This window comes from Nyctereutes procyonoides, unplaced genomic scaffold (assembly GCF_905146905.1).
Source record: "Nyctereutes procyonoides isolate TBG_1078 unplaced genomic scaffold, NYPRO_anot_genome, whole genome shotgun sequence".
In the NCBI taxonomy this organism is placed as follows: Eukaryota; Metazoa; Chordata; class Mammalia; order Carnivora; family Canidae; genus Nyctereutes; species Nyctereutes procyonoides.
Window position 1 is genome coordinate 64,957,222 of NW_026575135.1, and position 22,435 is coordinate 64,979,656.

Here is a 22,435-nt window from a genome sequence, read left to right on the forward strand (position 1 = left end):
ACCTAGTATCAAATGCCAAGGAATCTGAAATGCGCACTAACCAAGTCTTTTGAAAGAAAGAAACCTCCCAAAAATTCTTTACTTATTTATTCATGAGAGACACACAGAGAGAGGCAGAGATACAGTCAGAGACAAAGGTAGAGGGAGAAGCAGGCTCCCACAGGGGACCCTGGTGCAGGACTCAATCCCAGGACCCTGGGATCACAACCTGAGCCGAAGGCAGACGTTCAACCACTGGGCCACTGAGATGCCCTGAAAGAAACAAAAATTTAAAAAAAGGAAAACCCCTATGCAATGAACGGACTGCTATTCTATTCCTATTATCTCTCAACTGAGGTCAATAATGTTTCATAAATAAACACCTTAACTTGAAATTTTAAGCTTTACTTTTCCAAAGCTAAATACAAAGTGAGGGGAAGGAGGAAGTAGAAACAGAAAGAAAGGAAAAGCGAGAGCAAGAGGCAGACATCAATGAGCAGAGGCTAACCTATGGAGTCCCCCTAGTAACACTGTTTAAAACTACAGATCCAATAATGCTGGATCGCAGTTCTACCTCTGAACTTCCTGGGCACATAGCCAAGAAATACCATTAAACTTCAGTACAGTATTTCTGTTCCTCTGAGTCCTGACTAACTACATAAGAGTCTCTGAAAGGGTACTAAACTAGTATATGAAATACACATTAATGTTAACAGTGGTTTGGGGGTAAGTGAATCTGCACTTTTGATGTTCTATACTCTGAACATAAGACAACTAAAAATTGAATATATATTATTTCTGTAATAAAAATGTTACTCAAATTTTGGTTAAACACAACTTCAATAATTGTCAAACAGGAGAATGAAAATCTAAAGAAGTTAGAGAATAAAACAGTATTTATTGGCCTTTAATGTATGATGCATTTGAAAATCTAACACAGAATATCCAACTGCCCAATATCAATTTCTTCATTAACTCTATCTAACAAAAATGTTCCAGTATTTTAAGCAAAGAAAATTAAGTAGAAATAAATAGTTTTACAAGTAAGTTAAGAAAACTTAGTCTGTGTCAAATTTGTCATCGTTATCATATCTGGGCAAAAACAAATGTCCTCAAGCCTCTCTACTTTCACTCCCATTCCCTTTAGTAGATTACTACTAAAATCACCTTGGTGGAGAAGCTGAGCTCGATAAGCTGGAAGGGAGGTTGTAAGGAAAGTATGAAGTCGAACAGCCAAAAGAAATTTTAACCCACATTCATCAAGAGTTTCTCCACCTACAAAAACCAACAACATAAAATATTTACTTATTTGTATATGTAAGGAAATCATTTCATTAGTAAAATTCAAGTAAATGTTAATAATTCTGGCAAGTAACAAATGTCATAGCACCAACTACTGGACAAAACATTTTGAAATAGACAAAAGCTATCAGTCTAAATATTGTCTAATATTTCTTTCTTCTTCATGACCATACACTACAGACAAAAGTAGTATATCTAAATATTCTGAAAAATATTAAAGAGAATTAAGTGGCTTAGGATTAGTGATATTTTTTATAACCCAACATCCTTGGATTTTATCCTACTTAAAATATGACTAAATTTTAAAATAGTTTAATCTTTGCTGTAGAGTATGTAAAATTATTTTCCATGTCGATTCAAGTCATAGTCCATCCCAGTAATCTGCTGCTAATACGGGAAAGAATAGTTGTATATTTATCTTTCAAGCATAGTTCAAGGGGTGCATCCTAATGTCCTATGCACAAAGCTGGGCATGTTAATTTCAGATCTTACTGAGATTTGATGGAAATTCTACATTCAATTTTTTTTCACAACTCAGGAGATTAAAAAGAAAAAAATGATCTTGGGTAAGGAAAAGATCTAATTCTAATATACTTATCTGTATTAGTCTAGGTAGAAGTACACATTAGTGCTAATTTTTTTTAAAAAAATCTCAATATTTAAAGAATCAAATTAATACTGACTACAACACGAAAAAAAGTAAAGCAGAATGCACCTTTTATTTTCAGGTACCTAAAGCAATTAATTAAAGTTAATTTTTGCAAAACTCAAAAGGATTCAGTTGGATCTCTGGTAAAAAAGACTGGCATAATGAATCTTTGTATACTTTCTCAAAGTACTATGATTTATGGGAAAAATAGCATATATTAAAACTACTATGAAGGTAACAATAATGATTTAAAAAACCTTCCAGGGCATAATTTTTATAAAATTACTTGATTATTTTCTGTGTAAATAAGTAAACATATGATCAATTTTTCCCCCAATCCTGTATTCTATTTAATTTTACCTTGGCTTCTGTCTCTGCTTTCCCCGATATCAGTGCTGGTAGTTGCAATTGTATCTGCTAAGGCCATCAGAGACATCTGCTCCATCCGGCTGAGTCCTGGTAAACTGGAATGAAGTAAGTGGCCAGAAAGAACCTGAGCATGCTCAGGACCAAAGTAAGTTGGACTGTACTGCGAAAGGTCAATGACCCTGGGCTTGGTATTTTCTTCATCTGTCTCTAACACATGATGATCAGTCATTAAAGTTGGGATCTGAAAAAGCTCATCATAACTTTCTTTTGACACCTGGTTTGAATTATTTAAGGTACTCTGATTACTGGACTTCTCTAAAGATGAGCAGCAGCTATCATCATCTGCCGCAAGTAAGGCATATAAAGGAAGTGGAGGGACAGAATCTATTTCTGTGTAATCTGTATTTTCACTTTTGTTGAAAGCCTGGGGGTCTCTGGTAGTGCTTCCACTAGCACTGATAGTGAGAGACCTAAGGCGGCGCTCATGATTGGATTCAGCTTCATTCAGAGCCACAACCTCTCCAGCAATGCACTTGACAAGGTGTGACAAGATGGCTTTTGCTCTCCGAACCTTGCCAAGGTCCATGAGTTCCAAAAGCTGCAAGGGATGATACTGAGGTAAAGTTGGGGAAAGAACATGGGCTGCTTCAAAAAGACCTGAATCTTCCACATCAACAGATGGATCAAAGGCAGTTTTCTTTCCACAGATTTTCTGGGCAAGACTGGTCATAGATCGAGTCAGAGTTTTCTTTGGAGGATGTAATCCAGAACTCGATGAGTTACTCTGTTTTATTAAACTTATTATAGATGGAGTGCTCCCATTGTATGAATCTGTTATAACCGGTTCCTGCTTAGAAGATGGCTGCCACTGGGAATAGACATGCATTTCACAATCCATTCCTACCACCAGAATACCATCCCGGACCCACGATAAAGAAACAGGAAAAGGTGGAGAGCCTTCTACAGAAGAAACCAAGTCCATACTTCTTAAGAGTACAAATTTAGAAAGCGGCACAGCTTTAGTACTTTCCCAGAGAGGAAATGCTAGGCTTTCTTTACCAGCCTGTTCTTGTATCTTGCCAGCCAGGGGTCCATACATAAAAAGTTTTGATCCAATTCCTACAGTGAGGATATGAGAACCATCTTCTCTAGACATCCAATCTAAGTGAACTAAGTGCTTTGTGTTTGATGTGATACTCTCTTTACTAGATAAGTACACCTCTTGCTTATTATAAGCCACTAAATTGCTATCAATACTAATACCAGAATCTAACACTGTATTCAGTTCATCTAAATGAATTGTCTGTTCAAGGACCCAACATGAACCTCCTGTAGACTCACATTCAAAAATACTGACATGCATTAGAAAGTCCTGAGAAGACCTATTATTAGATGCAGGCTGCTTAAATGCTACTGCTAACCTATTTGTATGTGCACAGCTAACTTCTACAGGCCTACCAGGGACAGTTACACTACTATTGCTATGAAGCCCATCTTCGATAAGCAATGGCCATTCTTCCCAAACGTATTCAAGATTCATTCTTTCATTCTTTGATGTGTCAGATTCTCCATCTGTGACTCTGCATCTCCAGAATCTTACTTTCTCATCCGAGCATGAAGTTGCCAATAAGTAAGGAGCACTGCACACAGGATATATGGAAGAGGAACTCAGATGTCCTAAAATAAAAATAATCCATTTACAAAATGTCAAATTTGGTTAAATATTTCTGTTTTCATGTACTAAAGTCCTTGTATAAAGCACTGTTAACAACAAGAAAACCTATATTTAGTTTATGAGTCAACAAAATCAGTAAAAAGCTTTTAAGGATTTCAAAAAGGCATACAAAATGCCTAAAATGGAAAATATTATCAAAACCTAGAGCTGAAAGAGAACTATGAGGTAACTTCAATTCCTATATCTTACAGGTAAGGACCCCTGACCAAGTGTGTATAGTATCTCATGCTAAATCCAACAGGTCAAATAAGACAGAATTAGAAAACCTGAATTCTCAGGTTTGAGAGCCTGGTTCTCAGGCCAGCATTCTTTTCACCTAATTCTTATTACCCAATTCTTATAAATCTTATTTTAAAGATACCAATACATTTTTTAAATGGTGTCAACACTTATGGCTCCTTCTCTTCAGTATTTTTACCATTTTGTGAGCAGTCTGTGCTTACCTAACTTATGAAATGGATCCTCCATAATTGAAGGGTATTTGATACTACTGATGCTTACAAGATTCTTAAGCATGACAAAATGTTTCCTGTCTTTTTTTTTTTAAAGATTTTATTTATTTGAGAGCATGAGTGAGAGATAGTATGAACGGGGGGAGGGGCAGAGGGAGAGGGAGAAGCAGACTCCCCACTGAGCAGGAAGTCCAATGTGTGGGCTCAATCCCAGGAACCCAGGATCATGACGTGTGCCAAAGGCAGATGTTTAACTGACTGAGCCAACCAGGTGCTCCATATTTCCTGTCCTTAATTTAATTATAAACTCTTAATTTCCTAAATCATTGGCAAGCTTTCCTTTTCTTTAAGATAGTAGTGACTATTTTAGGCTTTGCTAGCCACAGAGTCTCTACTCCCAACTATTCCACGCTGCCAGTCTAGAGTAAAAGCAGGTATACACAAAAGTAAATCAATAGGTGTAGCTAGGTTTAATCAAAGGTATTTACAAAACAGGTATCGGGCCTATAGTCTGCCAACTCCTGTCCTAAATTATTAAACTTAAAAGACTAATTATAATATAGAAATGTTATATAGGACATTATACTTTAAAAGCATTTTGACATAATTTTAAGTTTTCTAAAAAAAAAAAAACTAAAGGAATATAGCAGTATTGCTGAAGGATACAAATTGGTATGTCTGAGCTGAACAGAGAATAGCTTACCTTCCTAAGAGATGCATTAAAACTAAGTTCTTAAGACTAGCTTTTACTGTCTGCTGTTTTTGCCAAACAAAACAAATTTCTTTTTCCCTAGAACTCTTCTTCTTCTGCCCAAATTACTTGGACCAAAGTGAAAATAAGAGGACTGTTTCTAGAAATATTTCTCTTACATTTGCCATATTGTTTTAATTGGAGTTCAGCAGTGAAGATCATACTGTTCTGGCTAAGGGAACAGCTCTTAAAATTGTGTCAATGCGGGGATCCCTGGGTGGCGCAGCGGTTTGGCGCCTGCCTTTGGCCCAGGGCGCGATCCTGGAGACCCGGGATCGAATCCCACATCGGGCTTCCGGTGCATGGAGACTGCTTCTCCCTCTGCCTGTGTCTCTGCCTCTCTCTCTCTCTGTGACTATCATAAATAAATAAAAAAAAAATTAAAAAAAAATTCAAAATTGTGTCAATGCAAACATTCATTTTCAAACTTTAATTTCCCTTGCATTGATGCTTCTTTTAGTAACATATACAAAGAAGTAGAATTAAAAGTTATCAGAATACTGTTAATACCCCAACTCCTGCTGCTAATTTCACCAATTAAAAATGAGTAAGAACCTGATATATCAATAAAGCCCTAAGAAGCATTCAAAGTCATAAATCCAAAAAAATGACAGAGAAGTAGAAAAGAACAAAAATACACATCATGACAATGAAAACCAAAGAACTGAATGATAAAATGACGGATTTTGTCTTGGTTTTCTTGATACCCTAGAACTGTGGTCCATAATCTATCTTATGTACAATCAGAATCATCTGGGTCCCTTGTTAAAATAGCCTTTAGGTGCACCACAGAGTTTTTAATTCAGTAAATCCAGCATGTAGCCCAAGAATTTTTACTTCTAATGAGGTCCCAGATCACGCTCATGTTCCTGGTCTGGGGATCACATTTTGAGAACTGCCGCCCTAAGATAAAGATGATAGGTATATACTGGGACCCACACAGAATCCTATACGGCACACAACTCTAGGCGGTCACTACCAGTGTTATCAAAGATGACAAATAAGGCACAACCTTGTTATTATCTCTGCACAGGAAACTCTGGGTTTTTCTTCATAATGACACCATGAAAATTTGTTTGGGAAATCAATATTTAAGACTACAAATGGCTGACAAATGCAGAATAATCTGAAAACATATTGAGAATTTATTTAAGTTTTAAATTCAGGGTAAAGACAGTATTTCCAATTCTGCTTCCACATGATTTACAAACAGGTAGTTGTGCCTCTTTTTAAATACCTTACTAAATATTCATGGATTACCAAGTTTGATTAGTCTTTTTTCACAAACTATACAAACCTGCTGAGGGCTTAACACTTATTATTTCAACTCCTTCTGGCAAATTCAACTCTTGGCTATAAACCATTTCTGAAGACAGAGTCAACTTGCTGGTACTCTGGAGATTTGCTCTGCAAGCCTGATACTTCTGTGAAAAAGGAGATACGATCTTCTCTGGAGAAGAAGAATAATGTTCTTCTGGCTGCCAAACTGCTTCAGATATTTTTGTATCTACTTTTTCATCTATAAAACACATAAGAACCATAAACCGAGGGGGGGGGAACCTGTAAATCTTAAAATTGCTACATTTTATAATCCCAAAGCCTTATAAAAATAAAAAATAAAACAACATATTAATAGAATTCTTTATGGCCAGAGTATCAGAGAATCTGATTAACTGAATAAATACAATTATTTTCACTCAATAGGTTTAAAAACATGAACTGCTCTAACCACATATAATTTGTTAATTTAAGTCTAAAGTTCAAAAGATTAAAAAAAAAAAAAAGACTTACCCAATGAGACAGGAGTGGACTTTAAATGTAAATTCCACATGTGTAACAATGAACGGTTGTCTTGGGTGCCCTCAATTACAATTAGGTAGAATTTCTCAGAAAACCCATTAGGTAAGCTACCTGTTGGTATTAATATTTTTCACTATTAACATGGATAAGTGAGACAATTAAATATGCCAAGTTAAAATAAATGAATTTAAAAAAAATTAAAAACTCTTACCTAAAGTTCGAATGCAATCAATTTTTTACATGAATTTGTATTAAATTAAAATTTTAATAATTACATGTATGCTACACTTTTCATTTCTGAATTGACATGCTTAAAAAATTCACACATTACAGTAATCACTATCACCTTATTCACACAGGTTCGACCATAATAAGGCAATTTCTGAAAAGGTGTAACTATGTGACAGATACTTTAAATCAACATATCATAATTAAAACTGTATTGCCGGGAATCCCTGGATGGCTCAGTGATTTAGTGCCTGCCTTCAGCCCAGGGCGTGATCCTAAACTCCCACATCAGGCTCCCTACATGGAGCCTGCTTATCTCTCTGCCTATATCTCTGCCTCTATGTGTCTCTCATGAATAAATAAATAAAATATTTAAAAAATAAAAAAATAACTGTATTGCCAAACATATTTCAAGGTAAATAACGTTCACAATGGAATGACTTATTAATGAAGTTTATTAAGATTCAAAATAAAAGTATTCCTCATTCACATTATTTGAGAAAAATTTTCTTAGTCAAACTGCATGATTTAAGCAGCACACAAGCTGCTCAAAATAAACTAAAAAGCGACAATACCGGGGCAAGATGGCGGAAGAGAAGGGTCTCCAAATCACTTGTCCCCACCAAATTACCTAGATAACCTTCAAATCATCCTGAAAATCTACGAATTCGGCCTGAGATTTAAAGAGACCAGCTGGAATGCTACAGTGAGAAGAGTTTGCGCTTCTATCAAGGTAGGAAGACGGGGGGGGGGGGGGGGGGGGGGGGGGGGGGGGAAGAAATAAAGAAACAAAAGGCCTCCAAGGGGGAGGGGCCCCGCGAGGAGCCGGGCTAAGGCCGGGGCGAGTGTCCCCAGGACAGGAGAGCCCCGTCCCGGAGAAGCAGGAGCTGCACCAACCTTCCCGGGCGGAAAGGGGCTCGCAGGGAGTTGGAGCAGGACCCAGGAGAGCGGGGATGCCCTCAGGCTCCCTGGGACACTAACAGACACCTGCGCGCAGGAGAGTGCGCCGAGCTCCCTAAAGGGCTACAGCGCTTTACACGGCTTTACACGGCCGACCCGGGAGCTCAGAAGGGGCTGGGGCGGCGGGGCTGCGCGGCCGGGAGGAGCTCAGAGGGTCTCGGGCGGCGGATCCCGTGGAGGGGGCTGCACCGCCACCGGGAACGCGGATCCAACAGCGCAGGCCCAGGAGCACTCGGCCCCGGGACACAGCCCAGGATCAGGACTCCCCTGGGACAGGCAGAGGCCAGGAGGACCCAGGACCGCAAGGACGCTACTGCTCCAAGCTGAGCAGATCAGCGGCCCCGCCCCCGGAGCCTCCAGGCCCTGCAGACTGAGAGCTCTGTAGTTACAGAGCGGGAGCTGACTCCAGGGCTCCAGAGCTGGCCGCTACCACTGGGGTTGTTCCTCCTGGGACCTCACGGGGTAAACAAACCCCACTGAGCCCTGCACCAGGTAAGGGACAAAGCAGCTCCCCCAAGTGCTAACACCTGAGACTTAGCACAACAGGCCCCTCCCCCAGAAGACCAGCTAGACTGACAAGTTCCAGGGGGAAGTCAAGGGACTTAAAGTATGCAGAATCAGAAGATACTCCCCCGTGTTTTTTTTTGTTTTGTTTTGTTTTGTTTTTTGCTTTGTGATTTGTTTGCTTCCCCCACCCCTTTTTTTCCCCTTTCTTTCTTTTTCTTTCTCTTTTTCTTCTCTTTTTTTTCTTCCTTTTTTTCTTTTTCTCTTTCTTTCTTTCTTTCTTTCTTTCTTTCTTTCTTTCTTTCTTTCTTTCTTTCTTTCTTTCCTTTCTTTCTTTCTTTCTTTCTTTCTCTCTTTTCTCCTTTGCCCAATACAACTTGTTTTGGGCCACCCTGCACTGAGCAAAATGACTAGAAGGAAAACCTCACCTCAAAAGAAAGAATCAGAAACAGTCCAGTCTCCCACAGAGTTACAAAATCTGGATTACAATTCATGTCAGAAAGCCAATTCAGAAGCACTATTATGCAGCTACTGGATGGCTCTAGAAAAAAGCATAAAGGACTCAAGAGACTTCACGACTGCAGAATTTAGATCTAATCAGGCAGAAATTAAAAATCAATTGAATGAGATGCAATCCAAACTACAAGTCCTAACGACGAGGGTTAATGAGGTGGAAGAACTAGTGACATAGAAGACAAGTTGATGGCAAAGAGGGAAACTGAGGAAAAAAGAGACAAACAACTAAAAGACCATGAAGATATATTAAGGGAAATAAACGACAGCCTGAGGAAGAAAAACCTACGTTTAATTTGGGTTCCCGAGGGCGCCGAAAGGGACAGAGGGCCAGAATATGTATTTGAACAAATCCTAGCTGAAAACTTTCCTAATCTGGGAAGGGAAACAGGCATTCAGATCTAGGAAATAGAGAGATCCCCCCCTAAAATCAATAAAAACCGTTCAACACCTCGACATTTAATAGTTAAGCTTGCAAATTCCAAAGATAAAGAGAAGATCCTTAAAGCAGCAAGAGACAAGAAATCCCTGACATTTATGGGGAGAAGTATTAGGGTAACAGCAGACCTCTCCACAGAGACCTGGCAGGCCAGAAAGGACTGGCAGGATATATTCAGGGTCCTAAATGAGAAGAACATGCAACCAAGAATACTCTATCCAGCAAGGCTCTCATTCAAAATGGAAGGAGAGATAAAGAGCTTCCAAGACAGGCAGGGACTGAAAGAATATGTGACCTCCAAACCAGCTCTGCAAGAAATTTTAAAGGGGACTCTTAAAATTCCCCTTTAAGAAGAAGTTCAGTGGAACAATCCACAAAAACAAGGACTAAATAGATATCATGATGACACTAAACTCATATCTCTCAATAGTAACTCTGAACGTGAACGGGCTTAATGACCCCATCAAAGGCGCAGGGTTTCAGACTGGATAAAAAAGCAGGACCCATCTATTTGCTGTCTACAAGAGACTCATTTTAGACAGAAGGACAAGTACAGCCTGAAAACAAAAGGTTGGAGAACCATTTACCATTCAAATGGTCCTCAAAAGAAAGCAGGGGTAGCCATCCTTATATCAGATAAACTAAAATTTACCTCGAAGACTGTAGTGAGAGATGAAGAGGGACACTATATCATACTTAATGGATCTATCCAACAAGAGGAATTAACAATCCTCAATATATATGCCCCAAATGTGGGACCTGCCAAATATTTAAATCAATTAATAACCAAAGTGAAGAAATACTTAGATAATAATACACTTTTATACTTGGTGACTTCAATCTAGCTCTGTCTATACTCGATAGGTCTTCTAAGCACAACATCTCCAAAGAAACGAGAGCTTTAAATGATACACTGGACCAGATGGATTTCACAGATATCTACAGATCTTTACATCCAAACTCAACTTAATACACATTCTTCTCAAGTGCACATGGAACTTTCTCCAGAATAGACCACATACTGGGTCACAAATTGGGTCTGAACCGATACCAAAAGATTGGGATCGTCCCCTGCATATTCTCAGACCATAATGCCTTGAAATTAGAACTAAATCACAACAAGCAGTTTGGAAGGACCTCAAACACGTGGAGGTTAAGGACCATCCTGCTAAAAGATGAAAGGGTCAACCAGGAAATTAAGAAAGATTCATGGAAACTAATGAGAATGAAGATACAACCCTTCAAAATCTTTGGGATGCAGCAAAAGCAGTCCTGAGGGGGAAATACATCGCAATACAAGCATCCATTCAAAAACTGCAAAGAACTCAAATACAAAAGCTAACCTTACACATAAAGGAGCTAGAGAAAAAACAGCAAATAGATCCTACACCCAGCAGAAGAAGAGAGTTAATAAAGATTCGAGCAGAACTCAACGAAATCGAGACCAGAAGAACTGTGGAACAGATCAACAAAACCAGGAGTTGCTTCTTTGAAAGAATTAATAAGATAGATAAACCATTAGCCAGCCTTATTAAAAAGAAGAGAGAGAAGACTCAAATTAATAAAATCATGAATGAGAAAGGAGAGATCACTACCAACACCAAGGAAATACAAACGATTTTTAAAACATATTATGAACAGCTATACGCTAATAAATTAGGCAATCTAGAAGACATGGATGCATTCCTGGAAAGCCACAAACTACCAAAACTGGAACAGGAAGAAATAGAAAACCTGAACAGGCCAATAACCAGGGAGGAAATTGAAGCAGTCATCAACAATCTCCCAAGACACAAAAGTCCAGGGCCAGATGGCTTCCCAGCGGAATTCTATCAAACGTTTAAAGAAGAAACCATACCTATTCTACTAAAGCTGTTCTGAAAGATAGAAAGAGATGGAGAACTTCCAAATTCGTTCTATGAGGCCAGCATCACCTTAATTCCAAAACCAAAGACCCCACCAAAAAGGAGAATTATAGACCAATATCCCTGATGAACATGGATGCAAAAATTCTCAACAAGATACTAGCCAATAGGATCCAACAGTACATTAAGAAAATTGTTCACCATGACCAACTAGGATTTATCCCCGGGACACAAAGCTGGTTCAACACTCGTAAAACAATCAATGTGATTCACCGTGTCAGCAAGAGAAAAACCAAGAACCATATGATCCTCTCATTAGATGCAGAGAAAGCATTTGACAAAATACAGCATCCATTCTTGATCAAAACTCTTCAGAGTGTAGGGATAGAGGGAACTTTCCTCGACATCTTAAAAGCTATCTACGAAAAGCCCACAGCAAATATCATTCTCAATGGGAAAGCACTGGGAGCCTTTCCCCTAAGATCAGGAACAAGACAGGGATGTCCACTCTCACCACTGCTATTCAACATAGTACTGGAAGTCCTAGCCTCAGCAATCAGACAACAAAAAGACATTAAAGGCATTCAAATTGGCAAAGAAGAAGTCAAACTCTCCCTCTTCGCCGATGACATGATACTCTACGTAGAAAACCCAAAAGCCTCCACCCCAAGATTGCTAGAACTCATACAGCAATTTGGTAGCGTGGCAGGATACAAAATCAATGCCCAGAAATCAGTGGCATTTCTATACACTAACAATGAGACTGAAGAAAGAGAAATTAAGGAGTCAATCCCATTTACAACTGCACCCAAAAGAATAAGATACCTAGGAATAAACCTAACCAAAGAGGTAAAGGATCTATACCCTAAAAACTATAGAACACTTCTGAAAGAAATTGAGGAAGATGCAAAGAGATGGAAAAATATTCCATGCTCATGGATTGGAAGAATTAATATTGTGAAAATGTCAATGTTACCCAGGGAAATTTACACGTTTAATGCAATCCCTATCAAAATACCATGGACTTTCTTCAGAGACTTAGAACAAATTATTTTAAGATTTGTGTGGAATCAGAAAAGACCCCGAATAGCCAGGGGAATTTTAAAAAAGAAAACCATATCTGGGGGCATCACAATGCCAGATTTCAGGTCGTACTACAAAGCTGTGGTCATCAAGACAGTGTGGTACTGGCACAAAAACAGACACATAGATCAATGGAACAGAATAGAGAACCCAGAAGTGGACCCTGAACTTTATGGTCAACTAATATTCGATAAAGGAGGAAAGACGATCCACTGGAAGAAAGACAGTCTCTTCAATAAATGGTGCTGGGAAAACTGGACATCCACATGCAGAAGAATGAAACTAGACCACTCTCTTGCACCATACACAAAGATAAAATGGATGAAAGATCTAAATGTGAGACAAGATTCCATCAAAATCCTGGAGGAGAACACAGGCAACACCCTTTTGAACTCAGCCACAGTAACTTCTTGCAAGATACATCCACGAAGGCAAAAGAAACAAAAGCAAAAATGAACTATTGGGACTTCATCAAGATAAGAAGCTTTTGCACAGCAAAGGATACAGTCAACAAAACTAAAAGACAACCTACAGAATGGGAGAAGATATTTGCAAATGACATATCAGATAAAGGGCTAGTTTCCAAAATCTATAAAGAACTTCTTAAACTCAACACCAAAGAAACAAACAATCCAATCATGAAATGGGCAAAAGACATGAAGAGAAATCTCACAGAGGAAGACACAGACATGGCCAACACACACATGAGAAAATGCTCTGCATCACTTGCCATCAGGGAAATACAAATCAAAACCACAATGAGATACCACCTCACACCAGTGAGAATGGGGAAAATTAACAAGGCAGGAAACCACAAATGTTGGAGAGGATGCGGAGAAAAGGGAAGCCTCTTAAACTGTTGGCGGGAATGTGAACTGGTGCAGCCACTCTGGAAAACTGTGTGGAGGTTTCTCAAAGAGTTAAAAATAGATCTGCCCTACGACCCAGCAATTGCACTGCTGGGGATTTACCCCAGAGATACAGATACAATGAAACGCCGGGACACCTGCACCCCAATGTTTCTAGCAGCAATGTCCACAATAGCCAAACTGTGGAAGGAGCCTCGGTGTCCATCGAAAGATGAATGGATAAAGAAGATGTGGTTTATGTATACAATGGAATATTACTCAGCCATTAGAAACGACAAACACCCACCATTTGCTTCAACGTGGATGGAACTGGAGAGTACTATGCTGAGTGAAATGAGTCAATCGGAGAAGGACAAACATTATATGTTCTCATTCATTTGGGGAATATAAATAATAGTGAAAGGGAATATAAGGGAAGGGAGAAGAAATGTGTGGGAAATATCAGAAAGGGAGACAGAACATAAAGACTCCTAACTGGGAAACGAACTAGGGGTGGTGGAAGGGGAGGAGGGCGGGGGGTGGGGGTGAATGGGTGACGGGCACTGAGGGGGCACTTGACAGGATGAGCACTGGGTGTTATTCTGTATGTTGGTAAATTGAACACCAATATAAAATAAATTTATTAAAATAAATAAATAAATAAATAAATAAAAATAAACTAAAAAGCTACATCTAAAATATAAAATAAAAAAAATAAAATATAATATAAAATCAGTGACTCACTATTAGCTGAAAAAAGTGAACTTGGTTTAATGACTGACTTTAATCCAAGTTCTCTTAACTATGTACAAAATTATGTAAAGAAAAATTATAAAAACTATAGAAATCATAGGACATATAAAAATCAGAAAAATAACCACAAACATCTAAAGTCATACTGTGTTAAGATACTAATTTAAGGGGGATCCCTGGGTGGCGCAGCGGTTTGGCGCCTGCCTTTGGCCCAGGGCGCGATCCTGGAGACCCGGGATCGAATCCCACATCAGGCTCCCGGTGCATGGAGCCTGCTTCTCCCTCTGCCTGTGTCTCTGCCTCTCTCTCTCTCTCTCTCTGTGACTATCATAAATAAATTAAAAAAAAAAAAAATTTAAAAAAAAAAAAAAAAAGATACTAATTTAAAAGGTGACTTTGGTAATATGTTCTGGGTGAGTTAAGCATTTAAGTTACAAGAGTTAAGAGGAAGGAGAGGATAAGGGATTATAACTGAAGAAAAAAGATCAGAGAGCAACCCATTTCTAATAATTTTACTAACAAGAAAGAATGTAATAATGAAGGTAGCTGAGAAATGGTTCTTCTCTTCTTGACATTAGAACAAAGTAAGATGAACACATTATACTTTGGGTGTTTTCTGGAAAACTGATAATGAAGATAATAGTTTTTCAGTAAAACTCAGTAAGAATTCCCAGAATATTATTAAAACTAGGAAAAATATTTAGTTTTAAAGAGAAAAAAATAAGTTAAAAATTGAATCCTAGAAAAGATAATGCTAGAATAGATTTAAGATCACAAAATTCAACTTGAAGCAAAGACTAGTTTAAGAAAAAAACTTAGAGATTTGAATTGTTAAAAATATTAATGTTCTTAATATTTATTTATTTATTTATTTATTTTTTAAAGATTTTATTTATTTATTCATGAGAGACACACACACAGAGAAAGAGAGAGAGAGGCAGAGAGAGAAGCGGGCTCCTCGCAGGGAGCCCGATGTGGGACTCGATCCCAGATTCTGCGATCACACCCTGCGCTAAAGGCAGACGCTCAACCGCTGAGCCATCCAGGTGTCTCTGTTCTTAATATTTTAATATAAAAAAGGAAAAGTAAAGGACATTTTGTTGATATAACTAACCCTTTATCCTGTACCTGACATCTTTATTTTCTTTTCTCAGTATCTTTCCATCACTGTATTCAGAGCTTACCAAAGCACTGTGCTTTTGCACAGTTCATGAATTCTCAGGGAAAATCACAGACTAAATGGAAACAGTGGTAAGAAATTAGACATTTGACATGACAGTGCAAAACTCATAGGAAAAGAAAACTGAATGGGACACCTGTGTGGCTCAGTGGTTGAGTGTCTGCCTTTGGCCCAGGGCATGATCCTGGTGTTCTCGGATGGAGTCCCACATCAGGCTCCCTGCATGGAGCCTGCTTCTCCCTCTGCCTATGTCTCTGCCTCCCTCTCTGTGTCTCTCATGAATAAATAAATAAAATAATTAAAAAAAAAAAAAGAAAATTGGAAATACTTGGAATTAAGAAACAATATACAAGTAAGAAAAATAATCTGGAGCAAATACAGAAGAAAAATAGTATTACTTGGGGCTTAATAATGGACTTTTAAAAGCATGAGGCACATACTGTATAGTATTTATACATTATAGTATTTATAGCATTTATAAGGAAAGTCATTTTTCTTTTTTTCTCACCAGGAAAGTGATTGCTAAGTTTGGTTTGGCTCTGTAGTTGAAACTGATGACCAAGAGATTTTGATCTTCATTTTGTTCTGTTTTCCTCTATGCAAAATAACAATTAATTTTAAGTGGAGGAGTTTAATATAATTTTTAAAAATGTTTATGAAAGTATTAATTGAAACACCTTGTCTTTAAATTTTAACTTGAAGTTTTAAAAGCTACTGTTTTAAAAGTGTAGATTTCCAAAGGGTCAGGTGTCCCCATATTATCCTAATTTTTAGTGTAGGATCCTATCCATGCAAAGAGTACTCATACATTAATAATAAAAAACATCTCTTATTATGCTTTTTAAAAGATATAACTGACAAACCCCTTTAATTTTTTCACGTTTATTTCCTGGTTTAAGAATAAAAAACTACTGATACTTATATAAATAACATCACAAACCTACATAGAAAAATTTTAAGTTCACATATGATGATATGAAACATTATATTAACTTATCTTTATTAACTGTTTAACATACTCTACATATTTCTCATTACATAAAAAAACTATTTTTTACCTGCATCAGATAATATTCTGTCTTTTCCCAGACTTTTCTTCTCAAGGTTATTCAAAATGAAATCTTCTTGAAAAACATGTAGCAGCTGGGTTTTTCTGCCTTGCTGAATGTAAATAAACACCGACATAAGTTGATTTATATATTATTTACCTAATGCTGAGTGGCCAGAAAAATAATACTTACAAGTTTGGTAATGGGATCTAATGCAATAATACATCCAGGTCTGGCTGTTGACTGTTGACTTACGATGTTAAACACTTCACCAACATATTTCTGTTTTTTTAAAACAAAATGGACATCTCCTTTATTAAACAGTTAAATTAAAAAATAATAAATATGAAAATTCAGGCATAGTAGATAAATAATAAATAAGTTCAAGTGGGGCTAAATAAATTGACGAGTCTCTTTCGTTATAAACATTCTAGGACTTTACCTTACTATTCATGATGTAGGAATGAATAAGAGTTATGGCTCAGTCAATGTAAAGAGCAAAACCAATGAGTGGTGATTATTAGAGAGAAGAATATTTTACATTTATAAATGTGAAAGACTGACTTCAATGTCACAGAAATGTTGTAAGAATTAATGCTTTTTAGGCATTAATGTTGAAGTGAGAAAGATGGAGGTAAAGAAACAAGTTGATATTTACATACATTTACATTTAAGTATGCTGATTTCTCAAGCTACTTATTATCCTGACTGCTCTAGTCAAGGTCACATTGTTAAATTCGATCTTCATCACACTTAATCTATGAGCAGCATTTGATTCTACTTATCACTCCCTTCTTGAAATAATTGTCCTCACTTGGATTCCACTATATACCACATTCACCCCACGTTTAGCAATGGGATGCCCCAATGTTCAATCCTACCACTTCTACTTTCTTTCCTTCAGTGATCTCATCCAGCTCCATACCTTTAAATTCATATTCTGACAGCTACTTATTTTATATCCTCAGATCAGACCCTCTCTCTAAACTATGAGCGTAAAGATGAGCATATTAGGTCTGTTGGGTGTTAAACAGTCATCTCAAAATTAACATGTTCAACACCAGGCTCTCAAATCCTCCTGCCCTTAAAAATCAGCCTCTTAGGCTTTCTTCCTAACTCAACTCAAGGTCATTCTCTTCCTCTTTGTGCTCACAAACAGGGCATCATCCTCTTTCTCTCATACAAGCCCAACATCCAGTCCAATCCTGCCTGTTCCATGTTTGTACCACATCCAGATTTGACCAATTCTTCTCATCTTTATCACTACCACTTGCTACCGCTACCGTTCTACATCCCTTTGAGTCTCTCCTGGACTACTGTAAAGATTCTTGCATTAGCCTCTCTGATGCCACTTCTGCTTCCCATGTCTAATCTATAGAGCAGTCAGATCCTTTCAAAACCTAAGTGAGATCATATCAATCTGTCCTTGTCTCCTACAGTTTCTATGTTATTCACAGTAAAAGCCAAAGTTACCACAATGGACCAGAATGGCTTGTAAGATCTGGCCAGGCTAATTTTCTAACCTTATCCCTGACTACACTCCACCTCACTTACTCTGTTCCAGCCACAACGTCCTCCTTGCTGCTCCTTTACAAACCAACATGCCCTGACCTCAGGATTTATGCAATGGCTGTTTCTCTTCATAAAATACTCTTCCTTTAAATATCCATATAGCTAGCTCCTTCATTTCCTTCAGTTCCTTACTCAAATGGTACCCCTTCTGTGAGACTTTTTCTGACCAGCACCTTACTTGGCAGTCCCTTCTGCAACAAGGTTTCTTTTGATAGTATTTATTAATATATTTTTACTTTTTTCTATACCCCTTCACTAGAATGTAATCTTAGATTTTTGTCTGTACTCTTCACATCTAAATTCCCAGCACTTAAGTAATATCTGAAAAATAGAAGGCCCTCAATAAATATACATATTTCTACTATAACACTGTTATATATGTTTTGAAAAACGTTGCATTCTGAAAAACCACACATTAAAAATAACTTAGGGAAAAGACAGGATCGAAGCAGACCACTGACACCTATGCAGTTGTACAGCCAGAGCATTAACAAAAACATTAACCAGTAGCTGAGGAGATGGCCTGAATCCCCTAAACAAGAAGCTTAGTATGGTTGAAGGTTACCTTAGAGGATATTTAAAAATACCAAACTAAGAGTGGAAATACTGGCCTACTGGAGGTGCAAAGACAATACAGATGCTGGGTGGTTATTAACTGTGCAAAGGAAGAAGTGCCATTTGTCATAAGACAAAGTCTTTGCAATGGTGTTAGGATTCCTAACTGTACTGCAACCAAGCTGAGAGCTTTTTTCTTTTTTGGTTAAGATTAAAATTGTACTGTTACTTCAGCTCCCACTGCCTTAAAAAAAAAACTGCAGATGAACCAACATAAATTCCACATTTACACTGCCAGTGGTCTTCATTTATCTCTGAGCAAAGAAGCATTAGAGAAACACATATTGTATGACACTAGACTCTATATTTGGAATGAATGAAAGAAATGGTTTCTTTTTAAAGAAGCTCAGAATCACTGTAAAGGTACATTGCAAATGTGAAAAAAAATAACTAGAAAATATACATCTATTTATTATAAATTATATGCCACAATTCTAGAACATGCCCAAAAAGTATAAATTAAGTATCTAAAAACATGATGCTATACACTTAATTTTAAAAGCCATTTACTTACAGAAATTTCAGGATTGGAAAGCTCATACAGGAGTTTCTTGGCATCAATAACAGCTTCGTATAATCTCAGATACTGTCCATCACTTGCTACAAAGCATGCACTAGGAGAGTTGCAATATGCACCTAGAAAGTATTTACAAACAAAATTTAACCCTTACACAATGATGTCAGAAAATCTTAATTTCTTAAATAAAAATCAGAAAGCTTACCTAGACAGTAACTGGGTATAAGAGTAGGCAGCCACGCCACATTGGAAAATGCAGAAACATGTAGAGAATTAATCCGGGCAAGCTCAGAAACACCTCCAGAAAAAGACAATGGCCCAACCGGATCAACCCTCCAAAGAATAAGCTCACTATAAACTGCATTGGGATCCTGAAATGTTACGTCAACGCTGCTTTTATTCTGTTGTGCCAATGAACATTCTTCAATATTTACAAGATCATAAGGTTGCTTTTGGGTATCAACATCTGGTGTCCTTAGTGCATTATGGTGTGATGTTGTCAGCAATAATGGTAATACTGAGTGGCAAGCTAAATCATTAAGATGAAAGCGATGACCACAATATCTGGATTTATGAGAAATACTGAGAACTGTAGAAAAAGCAGATTCTTCAGCAAAACTGACCAGCCACTGATTCAGAGAGCCATCATCATGCTTTGAAATCATCATAACATTAGGAGTAAAAATGCTTAATTTTAAACTATTAGTTGATTTACTGTGGCCAGAAGAGATTAGCATTGATGTAGACCGTGTGAGGCTAGAAGGTTTTTGTTTCCCTTGCTGAATAGCCAAGTCAACGTTCTTGGTGCAGGCATACATCACTATGCTTTTACAGAGAGAGTTCGCATCACCTGTGGGAAAAGCTACAGGAATTCTGGAAACAAAGGACACCTGGAATTAAGAAAGCAAGCATTAGAACATATGAAACAATACAAAGTAGTGTTACAAAACAGTACCCACATTTAACAAGAAGCATCTCTCCAGAGATCATAGTAATAGTACCTGGACTTGGCGAAACATACCAGGCTGGTATTCGTCCAGCCAATCCACATGCCAAACCAGCAAAGAGCCATCCATGGGATGAATACTGAATAACATGTCTGCATTTTTACTCCATTCAGACAAAAGTACTTCAATCTGATGATCAATGGCAGCTGATGGTAATGGTACAAAACTTGAATTTGGTATTACTTTATCACTGCCCAATTCCTTCTTTTCATGATTTATTTTCAGATCATCCACACCATCATCCATTTCTATAAGCAAAAGAATTAATGAACCAAGTATATACAATCAAACTATTAAGAAAGACCTTTGTAAATGTATTCAAGATGAAAAACTTAAGTTTTCATATAAACAAGAAATTGGCTCCCCTTTAAAAATAACTTTGCTCCAGGAACATAAGTCCACTAGAGTTAACACAGCAGTCAGAGGGCCTATAGGACTGAGTCCTATATTAAATGGTAGAGGACTAATACTGGACTGGAGAATAGGTAAACTGGTTGTACCACAATTTTCTCAGAGGTAAAACATACTTCCCTGGAACTTAGTTTTTCTCAATGAAGGAATCAGAATTGGGTCTACAACTCTGGGGTGACTTATTCAAATATATTATTGGAATGTAATTTGTACTTTCTTCATAATATCAGATTTTTAAAAACCTGAGTCTGCTATACTAGCAATGTTCTAGGTATATGCAGCACTTACAACTGATATGACATCTTAAGGAAACTATTTTAAAGGAATACATTTACAGTATCAAATTTCCAGATTTCCTTCCATATATAGGTAATTAATTTTTAACAAGCTCACAGATAGTGTCAATGTTACTAGGCCACAAATAGTCCTTTAAGTAGTAAGGCCTAGGGGCTGACAGAAGATAAGTATAGAGAATCCTGAGTCTGTATCATCCAGTAAAAGAAGGTCACCTGGAACAGGAATACCAACACTGGATTATTAAATTAAATGAGCTAGTCCGAAGTTGTATTAAGCCACTGCAAATTTACATTTCTGATGATAGCTAGTGTTACTCTAATATAAAAATCTTGGCTATTTTCAATAAAACTTAACATTTTTCATCCTTCTTAAAGCTTTACCTTCATCAGATTTTACATCTGCCTGATTAGAGTCTTCTACACTGGCCTCAGAAGATGGTTGTTCAAAACTTTTTCTAAGTTGCTGTAAAAAGACTTCCATGGACAAAGTAAAATGCAATTCTTTATTGTTCAGCCAATGTACCACAAAAGGCCCACTCTTCTCATTATTTTCACTTAGACTTAGAGATGTGATAGAAGGAAGAAGTGGAATGTCTATAAGGAACAACAACAAAACACACACACAATTAATATTTCTATCATTCTAACATACAAAACATTCACATCTCATATTTTTACTACTGTTAAATTTATTCTTAAACCTCTGTACTAGATTTTAAATAAGACTCCCTCCAAAATAAATAAATAAATAAATAAATAAATAAATAAATAAATAAATAAATAAATAAATAAAATAAGACTCCCAACATGTTTGCCAAGATTATTATTAATGATAACAGCTTTAAAAGTGATAAATTTGGGATCCCTGGGTGGCGCAGCGGTTTAGCGCCTGCCTTTGGCCCAGGGCGTGATCCTGGAGACCCCGGATCGAATCCCACATCGGGCTCCCGGTGCATAGAGCCTGCTTCTCCCTCTGCCTATGTCTCTGCCTCTCTCTCTCTCTCTGTGTGACTATCATAAATAAATAAATTAATTAATTAATTTAAAAAAAGTGGTAAATTTAACATAACTATTATTAAGGAAAACAATTATATATTCTCGGTCATAGAACATAGTTTATTTATGTATACATACAGATATTTTCTTTAGTTCAAAAAAATTCTCATTAAGAAAATCTATAATTTGTAGACATGTTAAGAGGAAAGTTTCCTTAAAAATGTCTCCAAGAGGGGATCCCTGGGTGGCTCAGCAGTTTAGCACCTGCCTTCGGCCCAGGGCGTAGTCCTGGAGTCCCTAGATCAAGTCCCACATCGGGCTTCCTATGTGGAGCCTGTTTCTCCCTCTGCCTGTGTCTCTGCCTCTCTCTCTCTCTTTGTGTCTCTCATGAATAAATAAATAAAATCTTAAAAAAAAATGTCTCCAAAAAAATGTCATCAATATGTCAAAGGAATAAGTGATTTATCCAATTTTAACAACTTTTTAACTTAACTTACAAAATGAGCTACCTATCTAACTCTAAGCTAGATAGATAATGCCGATTTATTAGCACCAAGATTCA

General features: G+C 37.4%; 1 protein-coding gene across 4 annotated transcripts in view; it reads right to left on the reverse strand.

Annotated features, from left to right (window-relative positions):
• The window catches only part of DMXL1 (Dmx like 1), a 126,863-nt gene that overhangs the window by 63,087 nt on the left and 41,341 nt on the right, over positions 1-22,435 (reverse strand). For all 4 annotated transcript variants that reach the window (XM_055301783.1, XM_055301782.1, XM_055301784.1 and 1 more), the window contains 10 exons: positions 21,259-21,471; positions 20,165-20,418; positions 19,369-20,053; positions 19,161-19,282; positions 16,652-16,741; positions 16,469-16,571; positions 7,029-7,148; positions 6,535-6,756; positions 2,291-3,976; positions 1,147-1,254 (listed from right to left, as the gene is read on the reverse strand). In XM_055301783.1, the coding sequence (XP_055157758.1) occupies positions 1,147-1,254; positions 2,291-3,976; positions 6,535-6,756; positions 7,029-7,148; positions 16,469-16,571; positions 16,652-16,741; positions 19,161-19,282; positions 19,369-20,053; positions 20,165-20,418; positions 21,259-21,471 (3,603 nt within the window). The remainder of the gene's footprint in view (positions 1-1,146; positions 1,255-2,290; positions 3,977-6,534; positions 6,757-7,028; positions 7,149-16,468; positions 16,572-16,651; positions 16,742-19,160; positions 19,283-19,368; positions 20,054-20,164; positions 20,419-21,258; positions 21,472-22,435) is intronic.